Here is a 19,640-nt window from a genome sequence, read left to right as displayed (position 1 = left end):
ATTCATAAATTTCTGATTATATACACCATTCATGACTCCTGATTCCATATATCTGTATTTCTGCATATGCTCATATTTGGCCCTTCTCATGTATCTGAAACTCTGCAACAAGGCTTTGTCATCTGCTTTGACTATTGTAACCCACCTGTGCTGTCCTACTCCACAGAAGCTGGGACAATCATCATTAGCTAGTGATATAATCAAGTGATGGTCAGCTGGGCCCCTGTTGATTTTTTTGAAACAAACACCTTTAGGGCTTCAGCATCTAATGTCCACCCTATGTAATTCTGAGGGCTGCTTTTTTTATTTGCCACTGTTAATGTAAATGCTTGTGTGCCTACTGTGCTATAATCATTTGCATGTTTTCTTTTTTCCCCTGTGTGTGACGTATTTTGCTGGGGCACGGCTGGGAAGTCATTATTTGACTATTGCTTAAACCAGTCTGGAAGCTCTTGTGTTTCTATGGCACCCTGGCAAGGCAGTATGGCTTTCACTTATCTCAGTGAGGCCTTTCCTTGTGTGGAGGGAGGGGTTGAACACCAAGGGAGGGGGAAGCAGATGTTATAGAACTTTGCATTTAAAGCTGCCGACGTGAACAAGCAGGGAAAGAGGAAGAAGTGGGTTGGCAGTGATTCCTGAGGAGCTACACTCCCTATTCCAGGATTTCTCCTGCCCAGCCGGCACACCTCCCCTTTCTGTCCTGGCTCCATGTAGTGCCAACTCCCTTAAAACCTTATCAAGGTTCTGCACAGAGCTGGGCTTTCCCACTGCTTGTACTTAGTAAGCAGAGCCACAATCAATGGGACTGTTGTCACAATGACACCTCAAGCATTCCTCACATTTCTGGAGTCCATCAGGTTTTGTTCCTAGATGTTCCTTTGTTACCTACCTGATCCCTCCCCTTTGAGGTGAGTTGTTCTCCAAAGCCGGGACTCAGCCTCCCAGGGCCCTGGGAAGCTGAGCTCCCAAACACAATTTAGGCCGAGCCTTTACACTGCTCAGGGGCCTTGGTTACACCCAGAGGGTTAGAAGCTCTGTGTGTGTGTGCAGCATCACTGCAGCTTTGCATTTGGACTCCATGGGAGTTTTTTTTTGCAGGAGGTCCACAGCCACCCAAGCTCAGTGCTATTGTGCTTTGAGTATAGAGCCCCATAAAGGCTTGGTCCTAGTGGAGTAGAAACTACTGCTATGTACATGACAAGTTAAGATTGTCATCTTAAAGAAAAGAAGGAGAAGGATGATTAGGACACAAGAAAGCCATATTATGCTCCATAAATTTCTTAACAGCTTGAGAACAGATAAGTAAAAACAGGGAAGAGACTGAAAAAAGATTATTGCAGAGAGAAGGTGGAGTGTGCATGAAAAGGACTTGTGTGTAAAGAGCAGAATGTTCTCCATCAGCAAGGGCATCATCTTCTGACCCATAGCAAAAAAACAATGAAAAAACCCAAATTACAGAGTTTGGAATCAGAACCATGATACTGCAAGCAATGTGTCCTACAAGATTTTGGGGTGAGGAAATGGATGATGATGTCACTGCAGTGCTTTTAACTTTGTCTAGTATGGTATTTTATATCCTGGTGTTGTGTTTCTTACAGGTGAGTTCATTATTGGTCGTGTTATTAAAGCCATGAACAATAGCTGGCATCCAGAGTGCTTCTGCTGCGATATCTGCCAAGTAGTATTGGCTGATATTGGATTTGTCAAGAATGCTGGCAGGTAGATCTCCACTCTTCCTTTTATTAACTGGTCATAAATTAACTAATAGGGGGAACTGAGAGATTTTGGTTCCTGAAGCTTTTCAGCTCAGATGGAGCAACTGAAGCATCTTCTTCCCTCTGGGGAAGAGGTCTAAGAGTGCATCACAAAACTAAGAATGGGTACCTTAAAATATTAACATTGTGCCTATTTCAACAGTAGGTTTCTTGGCAAACATGCTCTCTACCCAGTGACATATTGGGGCCATTGTTATATGTAAGAAGAGAGAAAACATTCAGATACAGAAGTACTGTCTTTATTTTTTTAAAAAAACATTTTTACTTTCTTTTTCCAACGGGCTCTCCAATTTTGGTCTAGTTTGGCATCTTATTTATTAATATTCCTTTATGCTCAGTGGGACCCTTCATGGAGTCGGATATTTTTAACAGCTATGATCAGAAGAATGTTTTACAGGTGAATTCTATGGCCATTGCCTTCATATGTATAATATAACATACAGAATTATCTACAGAATTACGATTTGTGTAGTCATCCAGCTTCCAATCTAAATTTCTAAGATTTTGAAAGTAAAACATTCAGCAACAACAGTCTATAGCAAACTTTGTTTTCTGTGTTTCAACATAGCTTAAACTCAGCTGAAGAAATGATACTCCTGTGGAGATGGAAAATAAAATGATCACCCTGAACTTAGGAGATAATTTTGCTGCTCTGAACTTGGTTTGCCTACCAAAGAAATTGTTTTAAAGATTACTTTTCCCCCAAAAAAGGACTGATTGAAATGAAGTTTTGATAGGTTTTTGCAGTGTAGTACTTGGTACTAGTGCTTACCTCTCTTTTTTTATGTTGTTTCAGACATCTCTGCCGTCCTTGCCATAACAGGGAAAAAGCCAGAGGCCTGGGAAAGTACATTTGCCAGAAGTGTCATGCCATTATTGATGAACAGCCTCTCATATTCAAAAATGACCCTTATCACCCTGATCATTTCAACTGTGCAAACTGCGGGTAACTTGAGTTCTGCAAAGTAAAACAGGAAAATGCTGGGCTTATTTGATTCATGGATTTACATCTTAAAGTGAAAACTTGTCCTGTACAGCTGGCAAGAGGGGATGGGGTTTGGGTGTCTTGTGGCCAAATGTGTGTTACTGCTTTTGGCATGGTAGCGTTTGAACAACAGCTGAACTGCTGGGGAGTAAAGAAAGAATGGACTCTGCAGGACAAGGTGGTACCTTACAAAATACGAAGTATGGACACAGATACAGTTTCCGTAGCAGCAAAATGATAGTTCTTTATTCTGCTAGGAGAAGAAAAATGGTCCTCTTGAATTACTATCTTGCCTATGTTATTTCTTTTTAGTTGAGTGGTATGCAAACTTTGTTCTCTCTTTCTAAAGGCTATCTTTTTTAGGAGCTTTCTCCCACCTCATTTTGTCAGCTTCTGCTGCTGCGGCATGTTAAACTCCACATTTCTACATCCTGCACTGATGCACGGACCATGGGGCATTGTAGGACATAGCATGGATTCTTAGTTGTTTCTTTCTGGTGCAAAGGAAGCTACTATTTCAGTGCCATAGCAAAGGCTGATTTGAATAACAATATGTAGTGTTCTGTCAGTGGCAACCAGTTGAGAGTATTAGTGGTTACGGTCACTTTTAAGGTTTATCTGTTCTCAGTATCTAACCATGCAATTTACTGAAAAGTAGAGTGTATGAGATTCTGCAATTGGAAATGAATAAATGTAGCTCGTTTTGGTCTGTAGTGTTCTTTCAAGGAAAAACTGTACCTAGACGTAGAGGACTACATTTACTTTCAGCTACAGTTATGCAAATCTGAAATAAACTGGTAATGAGTGCCAGTATATGAACCAAACATCTGCAGCTTTCACATGCACATTTGTGCTGCGTAAGCAGAATGACAGTAGTTCAGTAGCTGTTTCCAAGAGACTTCGTGCACCTCGCTTAGCAGCCTGTTCTCAGTTTACTGTGATCAGTCTTGAACTCTGCTGAACTATGTTATATTTGATGCTGCCGCATTACTGTAGTATAAATATAATTTCTAAACAAATGCTAAAAATTATTTTTTTTTCATAAACTCTCAGGAGTTGACATCATTCAGTGCCTTTATTCATGCTCTCAATTCATTAATTTCTGAATAGGAAGGAACTTACTGCTGATGCTCGTGAGCTGAAGGGAGAACTCTACTGCTTACCCTGCCATGACAAAATGGGTGTCCCCATCTGTGGGGCATGTAGAAGACCAATTGAAGGCCGTGTGGTGAATGCTATGGGAAAACAATGGCATGTGGAGGTAAACATCAGATGATACATAATGTCTTTTACAAATGTAAACATTAACATATTTACTGTTAAAAAATCTGTGATTTTACTGATGAGTTTCAATGAAAGGATTATCAAAGTTTGCAACAAGAATTATAGATACTTTCTCTGAATCCCTCTTCAGCTTTATTGTGGCTAGTCTTCCACTGTGGAATAGGAGTAATTTCCTATCTTAGAGAGCTTTGACTGTGAAACTATGATCAGTAATCAAAGGAAGCATGGTGACATCCTTACAAAAGAAAATTTCAGAGTGCAAAACCGTGCATGTAAGAGCTGTGGTAATCATGTTATTGAGCATCATAATACCCTTAGGTCTTCCATAGTCACCTGCCATATACATATCTCTTTTAACAGTTCATGTGAGAGTTCTTGTTTCAAGGCCATCTACAAGATTGAGTTCCACATCTTCCATTTAACTTAGAAATATAAACAGTTTGTTCTTTCTGTTGTTTTGAAAATCTCCTCTAGGAAACGCTTCCTTCACAAGAGTGTAATGATGGTGCAGATTATTTAATAACACCTAATTCTGTTCATTGATAAAAAAATGAGAATCCTTTGCTTGATTTTTTTTTTTTTTTGGTAACTTCTGGATTGAAACTTTGAAGACGTTAAAAGAAATATTATTTTAGTGGTCTAAATGTAGTTTAACTTTGCTTTCGGAGATGGCACAGCTAGCTCAGTAGACTTCAGTCATGTTCAGTAGTGGACTTGGTTGGCTTGCTTTCCAGAAAAAAAAAGTTACTTCCAAAAAATAAAAAAATTTATGTGTCATTTTCTTGGTAGCATTTTGTTTGTGCAAAATGTGAAAAACCATTCCTGGGTCATCGTCATTATGAGAGAAAAGGCTTGGCGTATTGTGAAACTCACTACAATCAGGTAAGGTTGCATATTTTTAAAAATGCCATTAATTGGTAAACTCACAAATTGATTCTATTAGAGATGTAAAACATGGACATTCTTCTGTTTTGTTGAAGGCACCTGGGGGTGTAATGCCAATTAGGAGATGTTCTGTTGCAGTTAATTTATACAGATTTCTCTATTCATCATTCTTGCATAGAGAAAGAAACCTGCAGGCATTTCACAGGACAATCAGTATCAAGATGTTCTTCAAGCTTAGTCTACTTAAGTAGAGCTGTTACAGGCTTTTAGATGCCTGTGAGATCAGAACAGCTTATGACACCCAGTCTTTCCAAGAAGTTAAAGAAGATTTGCCAGTCAGTAACTGCAGTTGAAGAGGAGGCTATAGTGAGTAGTCTGGGTTTTCCTACAGCTATTAACACTTAAGATGACTGTATGGTCACATAGCTGCATCACCCCCTCAGTCATTAGGTTGATGAAGAATTCGAAGACCTAAATTTGTCAGAAGACACCACCTAGTGACCACTTGCATTTATACAGAAGTTATATATCGCAGTTCCCTCTCTCCAGACTCCCCTGGTTGTGGAGTCCAGCACCATGATGGACAGACCTTTTTTATTTGGAAGCCATATCTGGGTTGTGTCACGTTCACCTCCTTGCTTACATAAACACAAGAGTAGGGGTTACATCTGGGAGTTGTAAGGCACCTACTAATTACAGAAGGAGTCTTAATTTGTCGGTGGTGAAGGGCAGATGATTGTTGCTGGCTTACTTGTAGACTATAAATGCCATGATGTTAGTAGTAATAGTGTTGCAGCTGTGATGGGGCAAATACATATACCGGACAAGAGCTGTATGTAGAGTGGATGTCTTTTACTAGGTTAACTACTGCAGTTAGAAAAAAATACATGAAATTTTGGGCACTTCTTAATTGTTATATTATGGACAAATGTTAAGCCTGGAAAAAGAATGAATAATTTTTGTCCTAAAGTGTCCTTTTCATTTTTTTTAAACTAAAAATAACGTTTCCTTACAGTTTTTGCCAGAAACAGCAATATGTCATTCTAATCATGCGCGTAAGTCCAGATGTTCAATTATTTCGTTAGTAACAGTGTGTATGTGACACCAACTGCTGTATTTCAAATGTTCAGGATTAGAGAAACGTTAAAACAAAACAAAATCTGATTTACAGAGGATCAAATAAAGGTAAACAAATGTGTATCTTTAATATTATCAAGACCTTTTGTGATAAGATGATGCAAAACGTACTTGGAAAACCAAACCAGACTTGCCAGCATTCTCCTTGTTTTACTGGAACAAACAGGAAAGCAACTGTGCCCATCAGCTGAAATACAGTTATTTTGTTAGTTTGAGAAGTTACCCTTGATAAAATCATTACATTAAAAATCCCTTACTTCTCTTTCCTCTTCAGCTGTTTGGTGATGTTTGTTTCCATTGCAACCGTGTGATTGAAGGAGATGGTAAGCACTTTTCTAACTGTTTCCTTAATGTTCCTTTCTGATGGAAGTTCTCTTTAAAAGTGACAGTAAGGGGAAAACAGCCCTGTGCTGAGTCCTTGATTGTTCTCATTAAAAAACCCCAGCCATTCTCTTGATCAGTAATTAAATTAGAGCTAATTAGTCAGAGACCAAATGGTAAGAAAACCTTATAGCAAGCATTTCATGATGGTAGAAGACCACCCAGTGGCTGAAGAGAACCGTGAAACCCCTTAGTGACATGTAAAGGCCAGGAATGCTGGAAGATGCTCAGGAGTGGCTTCCTGCCCCACCAGCTTCAAAAAGAACACATGCAAGGATGATAATGACCACACAGACAGCTCCTCAAAGGAGGATCATGAACCAAATTTGAAAAAATACTTAGATACCGAAAGACGTAGGTGGGCACTTTTAGGAATTTTTTTAAAGTACCTTATTCCCATTATGCCAGTGGTTCCTGGAGATATTTACCTATCTGTCATAGGCACCTGTCTTTTGAAAACCTAGGCTAATGATAATGTCACAAAACCAGGAATGATAATACTTGGAAATATGTGTCCCGTAAAGGCAGAACTGGTACTGATTTGTTTGTTTTGTTATTGTTTGATTGTGGGTTTTGGGGTTTTTTTTTTGGGGGGGGGGTGGTTTTGAGAGGCTTTTTGGGTAACCAGCTCTGATAAAATGCCAAAAGTGAATTATTCTGCCTGAAATAATGCGACATTATGTGCCTATTTACCCCTGCCCAAAGTAAATACTATAATACCAATGCTAGCCTCACCTAAGCCGAAGCCATTAGCAAACTAGGAGGAAGCCTCTAACGTGCAAAATGAGATATATACTCATTTATAGTCATGTAACTATAGGATAAGGCACACATTCCAGAGATGTGCTTTCTCCACATTTTCTGGACTGGACTATAACTACAGAATGACAATCCAAAATGCTTTAAAGGAAACACAGTCCTCCTTTTCATTAAAATTCTACTAGAATGAGCGGAACTGGAACTTGTCGGAGGACTACTTCTTCGTACGATTGCAAGCTTTCACCATATAATCTGACACCCATAGTGTATGTTTTGGTCTCTGAACTGAACAGAATATAGTACTGAACAGAATATAGTAATTTCTTTATTTTCAATAACATTTTGTCTTTCATTTCTGTGCACAAATTTGACACTGTTTTTTGTTGTCGCAAATTATAAGAATCCAATATTTTTCTGGACTTCTCTTTAGCTGGAAACGTTTCCTGATTAAATTGGAAACACGGCCTCATAGAATGGTTGCCTGAGATCAGCATGGTGTATGATGAGGTGGAAGCAAAAATAGGAGGCAAAAACAGGTTAAGCCAGTCTTGCCTCAGAGACATGCTTCACAGTTCTGCTACGCTACACTCTACATTGCCTCCCTAGTCCTGCCACGTAATTGTTATGGTCCTTAACACTTGATGCAAGGATCAGTGACTGTTCCTCACACCTCATGAATATGTGAGATTAAAATTTTTGTAATACCTTTTTTTTTTTTCTTGGCAATGCTAATGATTTCTTGGTTTTCACATCTCCCTAGTTGTGTCTGCTCTGAATAAGGCATGGTGCGTGAACTGTTTCGCTTGTTCAACTTGCAACACTAAGTTAACACTCAAGTAAGTATATCAATAAGTGCGATGCCTTCAAAACATATCAGTAGTTCTCTTCAAAGTGTAAATATTGCTACAGTGTAGCTGTTACTGTATGAAGAACATCTAAGCAGCATTGAAGAAATATGTGCATCTTTCTTCCTCTTGCTCCACTTACTACTTTATCTCTCTGTCAGTTGTCTGTTCAGGTCTTCCTTCAGTTAGTCTTCCTAACTCTTCTCCTTTTCTGTCCTTTATTTTTCTGTGTTTAATTGTAAAGGGATAAGTTTGTTGAAATTGATCTAAAACCTGTCTGCAAACACTGTTATGAGAAAATGCCAGATGAATTTAAGCGACGGCTTGCCAAACGGGAACGTGAAGCAAAGGATAAAGAGAAGCAGAAAAAGAAAAAGCCAATCTGTTTGTAAACTTTTTTCCTTCTTACCACCATCCCTGCTGCTTTCTTCTTTGGTTAGTGCTAAGGATGCTTTTTTAAGCTTCTGCATGAATTTATGGCAATCAAAACCAAAATATTTTTTATGCAACTGCAACTTGAAATATTAACTTATGATTCCATTATCTTATGTTTAGTCTCTTTATCTGTACAATTAGGTTCGAAAGGCTTTTTAAATTACATGGTTAATAAAAATGGATATCTGGGTAAAAACTGCGTAGCTTACTCAACAGGGTACTGTAATCACTGTCTACAGTGTATATAACTTTGTAAAAGTAACTTAACATATATGTATAAATTGGAGGTTTAATTTTTTGCTTGTGCAAAATAAGCACAATAGGAGATTTTTTTAGGAGATTTAATAGGAGATTTTTTTTTAATTCCTTTTTTCACAATCTCATCTGCTAAAAACTTGGTTTTTGCTTTGTTGTTTTAGGAATAAATTCGTTGAGTTTGATATGAAGCCTGTCTGCAAAAAGTGTTATGAGAAGTTTCCTCTAGAGCTGAAGAAAAGACTGAAGAAACTAGCTGAAACTTTGGGAAGGAAGTGAAGACCTCATCTGCTCTCCCCTTCCTTTGCGAAAATCTTACAGATATTACTTTGTGGGGTGAGGTGGGGGACAGGCTGTGGGCTGCTTTGACGCTGCAGTCAGACAACAAATGATGATGTATGCCTTCTATCAAACCAAAATATCATAAGATTCTCTGTTCTCTTTACATGTATGCTTATTTGTGGATAAACAGACAATACTTCCAGACTAAATTAAATAGCAGCTCACCTGAAAGGTTTCTGACCAATAATGTGGTTGTACTGATGCAGGAGACCCATTCTGCACGCTAAGCTCTGTGGAATTTTACAGGGAGAAAATTTGCTTGTGAGCACCTGTGAAAACAAACTGTGCAAATGTGCCCAACTTTAGGGGCATGGATTGTCATTTATGTTAATGAAAATATTAACCTTCATATTAAGCATGCAGACAAAACTTGTTCAACTCATGTTGTGATTTGGGCAAGAAACCAATGTACTTTGCCTCATGGAAAAATTCATGCTTGGATTTCAGGCTGAGAAGTTCCGTTAAGGAGCCTTGTTTCAGATGGTTTGAAAACTATCAGATTTCTAAATAAAGTCACTGTACGAATTACCTACTTCAGATAGATTATGCTTACATGATGAATGTTTGTACATCAGGCTTAGCATGAGATACCTATATAAAAATGTATTCCTATTGCAAGAAATGAGCATACTCAGAACTACTTGAATTTTGCTATATTCCACTTAAAATAACACATTAACTTTTATATATGCTTTAGCATTTTATTTACTTTTTGTGCCTTATTCTGCTGGACCATACATAACAGTGTTCCATTAAACATATCTAGTTTTATTTTGTATTTCATATTTTTATGCAAAAACTATATAGAAAGTATTTTCAAAAGATAACATACTTTGCCTTAATTATAAAGGATGTGAGAAGCATTTTATTTCAAATGTGAACATCTGAATTTAAAATGTAGCTTCTAGACTTCAGTAATTTTCAGAAAAATACTGAAAATGCATATTTCAATTAACTGGCAATATTACTTTTACACCTGTGAGTGTAAATATGCAAGGTTCGATCCTGCTAGGATCTGCTTCTTTAGCCATCCTCATGGACTGAGCTTACAAATAATCAAAATTCCTTATAACATACATTTAATTCTTTTATACTGTTGACTTCTGTCCATGCAAATTTGTTTTATTTTTCCCTTCTTATAGAAAATACAGTTACTTAGGACTTCTTGATGGTACTACATTATGAAGTACACAAACATTTTTTTAAACTTTTTTTTTATATTAGTGATTTAAACGGATTTTATGTAATTACATAATAGGAAGTAAAGTTTTCTTTCCTGTTTATGAAAAATAAACATCTGCTTTCCACTGTCATCAATAAAGGTCATGTTATTAAACCTTGTATCACCTCTCTGAAATGAGTGCTTGAGAAGGGTGGGAAAGCAGTAAGGCTCTCTTGGTTCCATGGGCTTTTACCCTGACTAAGTAAATACTTATTATCCTGTTTTAAAGGAGACATATATCTTTCCTAAAGGCATATGTCTGTAGTTAGTTCTAAGGTTCATAAAAGAAACCACAGTTTGTTTCATAAAGAACAACTCGATTCTTCTAGATATTTTCTGAATAGGCACAGTCACTTGGTTTTCCTAAAGAAGGTATCTTGTCTGAGTTTAAAACATACACCTTCCTATTAACTTTTTCTCTCCTTTCACCGTAATGAACCTGTCACCCCAAACTTCCAGTTTAGTGCTACGCGGGATATTTTTTGACTATTTTATCTTACATAATTATTGAATGCCATAACATTTATAAATGTAGTCCTAACTCTGTTGAAGACTACAAAAGCTTAAAACGTCCTCAAAAAGCATTTACATAACTAGCATTGTAGCCCTGTTGGACTCTGGATTCAGCAGACTAAACTCAGCAGTGCTTCCCCTTGAAGTTGTAATTGACTTCTAGGTTTTTCACATTACACTGGCTGCACATCTTTTCCTTCAGCCTACATGTGCCCAGCCTTACTGCTCAGAGTCGGGAAGGGTCCCTGACCTTGAGGCTAAACAGCAAGACCTGGATCACATCCCTGTTGCTTGGGGTTACATCCACCTACAGCACAGTGGCCTTAGGTCTGCCCTCCACTCTGGCAGCCCTGGGCCTTGACACAGGGTGGGTTTTCCATTTCCAAGTTCCTGATGGTGAACACTGTGCTACTGTTCACCAAGGCAGTGGTTTCTGTTTCATGAACACGAGCAGGTGTATCTCAGATCCCACGATGTAGCACTGAGAGCATCTGGGATACTCAAAGGTTGAAAGCCTGATGAAGCATGGAAAAATATTCATTGGAAGGGACCACTAGAGATCAACTAGCCCAGGCATCTGCTCAGATTTGGATCAGTGCAGAAGTGAGTGTTTCCCCAGAAGATTTCTCAGGCCTTTGTGGATAGTATGTTTCAGTGCTTCATCACCCTCATAGTGAAAATGTTTTTGTTATTATTGGGGTCCTCTCTCAAGTGGAGAATTCCCTAAATCCATACAGCTCTCCTGAGAGCTGTCTATGGTGTGAACTGTCATTAGAATAATACCCCTGGACATTTTCATGAAGAGGATTAATTAAAAGAAGTTGCAAAGCAGAGCCAGGGAGCAAGGTAGCAATTAGACAGCCTGAGCAATTACACGTCTGGTGTTGAAACTCATTTCCTGTCCTGGCCCATCAGCATTATAAATATTTGGCATAGCTGCGCATAATTTCCTGAAAGAGGCAAGATCTATTATTGTTTTTTTACCCATGCCCCTACAAAGTCTCTCAAAGATGCTGTGAGTCTGGGATTTGGGAATGGTTGCCTCAGAAGCTTTACCCCTTTCTGCTGCATCAATCAGTCATGTGCGGGCAAGACAGATTCCTTTAGAAGCCCCTGCTTAGGCTACAGTAGGGAGCACTCCAGAAAGCCCAACGGATGTTGCTGTAGGGGGAAGAAGCTGAGCCTAAGCCATTCTGCTGCTTGCAGTGGCAAGCCTTGTGCCCTGTTCCCATGTAGTCTCCTGCACCAGCACAAAGACTTTTATTACTTAACCTGGCAGGTGCAGATAATAAACTGGTTAGTAACCCCAGCTGTAGACACACCATTAAAAAGTATATAGAAAAAAAAAAGATTTTTTTTTAGGAATTAAATCCAATGGCTAAATCATCATTAATAGAAGAAATAATAAAAGAGAGGCTCAATTTGTTCAGTCAAGGTGTTACATGGATGCTAGTGGTCTCCTTACAAGAACAAGTTGGCTATGTTTCCTTATTTTTCCTGCAAAGAGGGTAAGAGCTGTGGGGCCATTGGTATTTTTTAGATGTAGCAGGAATCATATGGCCGTCAATGGGGTTTCTGAGATTGAGAACTGGAGGAACTTTTAATGATACTTCTTCAGAAACAGAGCCCAGTGGTCTCATTTTGACCAAAGTGTCTGAATTGGCAGGAGAGATGGCTAATTGCAGTGAGTAGAATCTGAGGCTGCCTGCTGGGAATTTCACCAGGTGACCATTACCCTCAAGCCACCAAACTCACACAACTACAACTTGCAAATCTGTCCTGCCTTGAGGGTTGCTGATCTTGTCATCTTCTGGTCCATGTTCCCAGATGTACTTTAGAGCTTAATTGTTTAATTGTACTATTCACAGTGCCTGAAAAATAAAAGTTTCTCATCACAGCTGCTACAATATTTGGAGACTCATTTTCTAGAGCATTGGGTCTCGGTGATAAGGCTCTCATGCTTACGGATTAAATTTATAGCTGCTGTGAATGACCCAATATAGAATTATAGAATGTTAAGGATTGAAAGGGAACTTAAAGATCATCTAGTCCCAACCCCCATTGCCATGTGCAGGGAAACCTCCCATGAAAACAGGTTGCTCAAGGCCTTATACAGCCTGGTCTTGAACACTGCCAGGGTTGGGGCATCCACAACTTCCCTGGGCAATCTGTTCCAGTGTCTTACCACCCTCACAGTAAAGAATTTCTTCCTAAAATTCTGACCTAAAATTCCCTTATTTCAATTTGAAACCGATACTCCTTGTCCTATCACTGCAGTACCTGACGAAGAGTCCCTCTCAGGCTTCCCTGTGGCCTCCCTTCAGACACTGGAAAGTTGCTATGAGGTCTCCAAACATCCTTCTCTTCTCCAGGCAGAACATCCCCAACTTCCTCAGCCTGTCTTTGTAGGGGAGGTGCTCCAGTCCTCTTGTCAACTTCTTGGCCCTCCTCTGGACTTGCTCCAACAGTTCTGTGTCCTCCTTATGTCGGGAGCACCAGAACTGTTACATGGTTTTCATCATGGCTGGGCTTCGCTAGCGAAGCTTTGGGAAGGCTCTATCCACATTTGTTACAGGCACCCTGGTGGCTTATGGCCACCATCAACATAGTTTTAGGTGAGAGCTTATTTTATATACATATATATATATATAGAGAGAGAGAGTATATTTCTGCTGTGCCTTTTGCAACCAGTCTTGTCTATCTCGTATTGGTTTTTTTGGCAACCAGCGCGCTTGTAGCAAATGTGGGTAAAGTCCTTCCCAAATCTTCGTTCGTAAAGCCTAGCCATGAATGAATGAATTATTTAGCTGATAAATATATTATCACCTAATACATTATTATATATTATTTGGATGAGAGTCACATAGTTTTAGGTGAGAGTTTATTACAGCTGTAGGTGAGAAAACGCTACAGCTCGGTCTCACGGAGCTCAGGATTTACCGGGACAGATTTCTGCGCCGCCCCTCTCAGCAGCTGCGCGCTCCCGCCCCGCCCCCTTGCGCATGCGCCGCCCCGGCCGACCCCGCCCCCCGGCCGTTGATCGGGGCGGGGGCGGTCCCCGCCCACCCGCCGGGGCTGCGCGCGCCGCACGGTGCGCGGGAACTTGCGTAACGAGCGGCGGCCGCGTCGCTGCTGCGCTTCCTCCGGCGCTTCCTGCCTTCCTCTCCCTGCGCTCCTGCTCCTGCCTCTCCGCGGGCGCCGGGCCGTGCCCGCCGGCCGGCCGGGAACAGCGCTCCGCCGGGAGGCAGCCCGGGCGCGGCCTCCGCCGCCGCGGCGGCGCCATGATGAGGCGCACGAAGCCCGAGGTGGAGCGCTACGTCGCCTCCGTGCAGGCCGCGACTTCGTCCCCCAGAGAGGTGAGTGCGGCCTCGCCTTCCCCGCCCGCGCCGGGCCCGGGGGGCGCTGCGGCCGCTCCGTCGAGCCCATCTGGAGCCCTTCCCGCACTCGCCTCGCGTGGGGCGGCAGCGGCGGCCCTGCTTCGCGTCCTGACAGGCGGCTCCCCCCCCCGCCCCGCGCCGCCGGGAGGCCTCGCTGCCCGGCCGGGCCGAGGGGTGGCTGCTCTCGCTGCCTCTGCCTTGCCGGGGTGCGGGGCGGCCGCGCTCCGGCGGCTCCCGCGCCGTACCCGGAGCCTCGGTGCTGGGGCTCGGTCTACTCGGCCCGTCCTCATCCGTGGCGGTAAGAGGAAAAAGGATTCCTCTCTGGAGACACTCAGACCCCACCTAGACGTGGTCCCGTGTCACCTGCTCTAGGTGACCTTGCTTTGGCAGCGGAGTTGGACTAGGTGATCTCCATAGTGCCTTCCAACCCGAAGTATTCTGAGATTCTGCGAGTTACGGTGTCTCTGGAAGAATCTGAGAGTCCTGATTTACTCAGGATCTCTGTAAGTCGAGAGAGCTAGGGGAAGCTGCCGAGAGCAAGGGTCGTGGGATTTCCCTTACTGGAGGTGCTTTCCCTAACTGGGAGCAGTGGTTTACCAGAGCTGTGCACCTGGATTTTACACCTGGTAATTCTTAAAGAGTCTACCAGCTCTCTGAGTACTGAGTTCTTCAGTTTTGTGGGAGTTTAGTTCCTGAGTTTCTGGAGTTTCTTGGGAAAAGAACTGAAACAAGGAACATGTGAGACACTTTCAGTTTCTTTTTATGTTCCACGTGATTAATATTCTTGTCTGTATAGCACTATTAAAAGAGGAAGAACTGGGAAAAAATAATCTTCCTATTGTATTTTAGTAACTAGACAGGAGGATGAGGAATTCTGCATGACTTTTTACCATTTTTCATTATATCTGGAAAATGGTATATGGGTCTGATGCAATTCATGGCAGTTATTCCTGAAAGATCCCGTTCTGCTGCTCTGAATTGATTTTATTGTGGAATTACAATATTCCGCACTGTTGTATAGTGTGAATGCATCCATGTTCATCACTATGCAGAGAGGCCTTTAGCAGGGCCAGTGTAGGTCCTCATGATTTGTACTTCTTTTCCAACAGTAACAAAGTTGTTCTGTGGATCGTGTAATTGACTTAAGTGCTGTTTAGAGCAGACCATGTCAAAGACATCACTGTCAGAATCATGGGTGCTTTTTAATATTTTTAATATTCCTAATGAAGTCAGCAACAAAATAAATCCTCTTCTCCTCTTATGCTTAAGACCTACTGGTGCATATTTAGTTTGTTGTCTTTTTTTTTTTTATATAAGTAATGTTTACAACTAATTGTATAAGCACAGTCAGTGGTCGAAAATGTTACTAGTGTTCTTATTGTGTTGATTTTAGGAGGAGGGTGCTTATAAGACTGCAAAGCATTTATTTTGAGGTTTCTTTTCATCCATGTTTAAAAGGAGATGCCAAATGTGACTCCACTGACAAATTCCAGTGTTGTCTTTTTATAACAGACTTCAAAAATACAGACTGAAAACTTGAAGTATCCTGGGAGGCCTGCTTTTATTTTTAACGACTTTTAAAATTTTGCATGAATAGTGCTGGTAAGAGAGGGAAGGAGACTAGTAATTCAAATGTATTCAAAATGTACACACTTGTTTGGAATCATAGATGTAACTAGTTCCAGTATTTTTTTGTTTGAAAGCAAAATCTGCTTTTGAACTGATATTGGGAGTTGAAGCTGTAAGTTTGTCTGATTTAGCTCTACTTTGAGGTTTTTGCTTGTAACTTTATCAGTTCTTTAGCCCATTCCTTTCACTCCTTTCCTCTTATTTGTGCTTCTGACATCTTGCCCTCTGCCAACTCTCTGTATTTCTTTTTCTTTTGCCCTTGTTACTTCCTTTTTCTGCCTCCCAAAAATACCTTTGGAGATGTTTCACCTTTTGCCTGTATAATGTACATGTTCAAATTATTTTAGTCAGAAATAAACTAATGCATAAATACATTTCTTGCCCAAACTGAGAATGACTCAAAGATTCCTTTTTCCTTAAGTATATTTAAACAGCAGTGTCTGATAACAGTATATTACAGCAGGGCTAAATGACAGATATCTCTTGGTTTGTAGGATTTTTTTTTCCTTGCTACATTGCAATGAAATAAATTAAATGTAGCAGACCCTATTTTTCCACTCTCTTTAGTGCGTAGTGTACGAAATACCACGTGTATAAAGGCTTGTTGCTTCTTCAGTTGTAATCTCTATTTTGCCTAGTAACCTTTGCCAGTTATAGCAAAACCTTTTACTCTTTTCATTCTTAAACCTACATCTTTCAAAAACAAACCCATAAGTATGACGAGTGGATTTGAGCTGATAACTAGTTGTCAAATTCAGTCATCTGAGTATTAGGCATTGCTGAAAAGAAAGGTCACACTATGGAATTACTTTTGAAGTACTATATGTCTAAAGTATGTTTGTCATGGTTTTTCTCCTTCAGAAATCGATGAAAGGATTCCTCTTTGCTAAGCTGTATTTTGAAATAAAAGAATATGAACTTGCTAAAAGGTAACATGCGTTGATGTATGTTTGGTTTTTTTGTTCTTTAAAATGTAAAAGAAAAGCTACGTTAATATGAAGTAGACCAGAGAAACCAAGATCAATATCATGCTACTTTAAGGTAACAGTAAATGTGGATAATGACTGCTATTTAAATATTTGTAAAACAATAACTTAAAAGAAGGTTAGTTATGTGATACTGGAAAACTTACCAGGCTGAAGTGGCTTTTTTTTCCCCTTCATTGTGTTGAGTAGTTCTTACCATTTCTGCAAGCTTCTGCTTTGTTGGGGCTTTTTTTGTTGTGGTTTTTTGGGTTTTTGGTTTCGTTTTTTTTTTTTTTTTTAATAAAGAGAAATGATGGCAAGTAAGTACCATTAGTACATGTATAAGCTGTGTTGCTGCTAACTTAAAGGTCTGGCCAAAGTATCTAGAACAAAACATGTCTATACTTCCTGTATGGTCTGGCCAAAGTATCTAGAACAAAATACATCTGTACTTCCTGCGTGGCAGATTAAGTTGCCATTACAGCTCAGTGTGGGAGGGGAAGTCTTAATGAAAAATACTGCTCAAGTAACTGACTTTTTTTCCCCCCTTCATAGATACATATCTACATACCTCAATGTACAAGAGAGAGATCCCAAAGCACACAGATTTCTTGGACAAATTTATGAAGCTGAGGATAACATAGAAAAAGCTTTTGGGTGTTACAAGGTAAGTATTACACTGACCCCTAATATCCTGCTTTATTTCTTCTAACTGGACTTCTAAAATCCTTCTGTGCTGAACATTCTCAAACCTATAGAAGAAAACTTACTCCTGGGAAAACTGTATTATATTTGACAATGGAACTACATGAAGCACTGCAGAGAAGATTCTTGACTCGATATCACTTGCTTCAGTAGTATATTTTTAAGTCGCTTCTTTGTTTTTTGTTCTAGTCTTGATCTTTGTGCTGCTTGCTGTTAAATTTTCCCCTTGTCATACATTGCAAACTGTGATGACAACTGGAGTCTAGTTGCTGCTATAAGACTGTAGACTTAGTGTGTTTTTTGGTTGCTTGATTTTGGAGGGGCAGAAGAGAAGGGCAGATCTGATTTTGGTTAGGCAAGCAAATTCTCAGTCGAAATGCTTTTGTTCTGGTTTTGGAGAGAGGGACTATGTGCTCAGAAGTCTGACCAATACAGCTTTATGAAGTGGTATCACACTTAAACTCTGTCTTTATTTTTTTCTTTTTGAAGTTTCTATGCCTGGCTAGACTAGAGGTCCTTATAGTCCTAATGCCTGTATATAGAAGTAGCTAGTGGCAGATGCAATGGAGCTGGCTTTTGCATTATTTCTCTTAATGCTCTTCTGGATTCCAGCAGTTGCATCTGAGTGCTGTAAACTAGTGATGGCATTTGGAAAGGCTTTTCTAATGTATTCTGTATTTATTCATTAGAATAAATAAATAATTATTCATTAGAATAGAATGTTTTTGGAGGTATAACTCTTACCTGTTCTGTATGGATCATAAGATCAAGTTGCCTTTTTATTTTTTTTCCTCTTGTATGTGTATGGGGAAAACTAGCGATCCGTGGAGTTGAACCCAACACAGAAAGATCTTGTATTGAAGATTGCAGAGTTACTATGCAATAATGACATTACTGATGGAAGAGCAAAATACTGGGTTGATAGAGCTGCTAAGCTCTTCCCTGGGAGTCCTGCTATTTACAGGTTGAAGGTAAGTTCAAAATTACCTCTGGCTTGAAGAAACTTTCTGCATCTGACCAGAGTGCTTTTTGCATGTCACCTCAAGCAAAACTCTTCCTGGCTAAATTGTTTTAGAATCATTAATATTAAAATTATTAGATGTTACATTCTTTGTAGTCTGACATTTTTGTCTAGCTTTCAAGAAAGCTGCAACTACAAGCTTTCATACCCTATTTAATGTTTCAAGGTTCATCCTCTTCAAAAATGCTGAGAAATTTTGTTAGTTATCACAGTCAAAAAGTTAAGACTGGATAAGCACTACTTGTTCTTTCTATTGTGTCACTTGCAGGAAGGTGCCAGGCCTGTGAACTTGAACTTTCTTGGTTTACACTGCTTTTATGTTTTTAAATATTATGATCAGCTTTGCGGAATGTGAGAAATGCTGTAATTCTCAAATACCGTGTGAATGCTTTCAGCCATGCAATGTCTCTTTTGCACAAGTATATTAATTTTGTATAGCTAGTCAGCAGCCACATTGAAGTCTCAAGATGTTTGGTTTTTTAAGTGGGGTAGTCTATGGCAAGGTATTCTGTCATTGAACCAAGTGGTTTGAGAAGCATTTCTTGCCCTGGGTAAGAGGTAAATTCAGAAGACAAACAAATCTACAATATAACCCTCAAAGTGGAAAACCGAACCCACCTCTTGTATATCAGCTTTGTCCTCTTCTATCTTCTGTGATAGTTATCTACATGTTTAACTATGAGTATTTAATCAAACTTTATATAAAAGCTGAAAATTATTACGAGTAGTGTAGTTTAAGTAAGGTGGTCTTTGTAGTGAAGAAGACTGTTACTGTAGTTGCTTAGGAGACTCACGTGGTAAATTGAGTATTAACACATTGCCTTCATGTGTTAACAGGAGCAGTTACTGGATTGTAAAGGTGAAGATGGGTGGAACCAGCTTTTTGACTTGATTCAAGCAGAACTTTATGCAAGACCAGATGATGTCTACATAAACATCCGACTAGTTGCACTCTACCGTTCAAATAATAGATTAAAAGATGCTGTGCTCCATTGTCAGGAGGCAGAGAAGAAAATACCTTTGCAGTCAAGCTTGGAATGGTGTTCCTGTGTTGTAGAGACATTTGAGGTGTTTAATCATATTTTGATCCTGTGATAGTCTTCCATATCTTTCTATCTGGTCTGT

At 39.9% G+C, this 19,640-nt stretch overlaps 2 protein-coding genes across 15 annotated transcripts in view; both read left to right on the top strand.

The window, feature by feature from the left end:
* LIMS1 (LIM zinc finger domain containing 1) overlaps positions 1 to 10,424 on the top strand; it is a 69,817-nt gene extending 59,393 nt beyond the window's left edge. For 5 of the 8 annotated variants that reach the window (XM_032680410.1, XM_032680407.1, XM_032680409.1 and 2 more), the window contains exons 4-11: positions 1,599 to 1,719; positions 2,572 to 2,721; positions 3,871 to 4,021; positions 4,834 to 4,926; positions 6,341 to 6,389; positions 7,967 to 8,042; positions 8,296 to 8,486; positions 8,906 to 10,424. In XM_032680410.1, the coding sequence (XP_032536301.1) occupies positions 1,599 to 1,719; positions 2,572 to 2,721; positions 3,871 to 4,021; positions 4,834 to 4,926; positions 6,341 to 6,389; positions 7,967 to 8,042; positions 8,296 to 8,443 (788 nt within the window). In that variant the 3' untranslated portion in view covers positions 8,444 to 8,486; positions 8,906 to 10,424. The remainder of the gene's footprint in view (positions 1 to 1,598; positions 1,720 to 2,571; positions 2,722 to 3,870; positions 4,022 to 4,833; positions 4,927 to 6,340; positions 6,390 to 7,966; positions 8,043 to 8,295; positions 8,487 to 8,905) is intronic. The other 3 variants (XM_032680408.1, XM_032680406.1, XM_032680404.1) reach the window with 1 other exon arrangement.
* Positions 10,425 to 14,039: 3,615 nt separating this feature from the next.
* Positions 14,040 to 19,640, top strand: part of RGPD4 (RANBP2 like and GRIP domain containing 4) — a 33,229-nt gene continuing 27,628 nt past the window's right edge. For 3 of the 7 annotated variants that reach the window (XM_032678368.1, XM_032678366.1, XM_032678364.1), the window contains exons 1-5: positions 14,042 to 14,174; positions 16,686 to 16,753; positions 17,345 to 17,456; positions 18,313 to 18,465; positions 19,353 to 19,583. In XM_032678368.1, coding sequence (XP_032534259.1) covers positions 14,100 to 14,174; positions 16,686 to 16,753; positions 17,345 to 17,456; positions 18,313 to 18,465; positions 19,353 to 19,583 — 639 coding nt within the window. In that variant the 5' untranslated portion in view covers positions 14,042 to 14,099. Of the gene's footprint in view, positions 14,175 to 14,724; positions 14,822 to 16,685; positions 16,754 to 17,344; positions 17,457 to 18,312; positions 18,466 to 19,352; positions 19,584 to 19,640 lie in introns of those variants that run through there. The other 4 variants (XM_032678363.1, XM_032678362.1, XM_032678367.1 and 1 more) reach the window with 4 other exon arrangements.

The sequence above is a fragment of the Chiroxiphia lanceolata genome, chromosome 2 (genome assembly GCF_009829145.1).
Source record: "Chiroxiphia lanceolata isolate bChiLan1 chromosome 2, bChiLan1.pri, whole genome shotgun sequence".
Classification (NCBI taxonomy): Eukaryota; Metazoa; Chordata; class Aves; order Passeriformes; family Pipridae; genus Chiroxiphia; species Chiroxiphia lanceolata.
The sequence above is the reverse complement of the archived record's forward strand: the minus strand, read 5'-3'. Positions and strand labels throughout refer to the sequence as shown.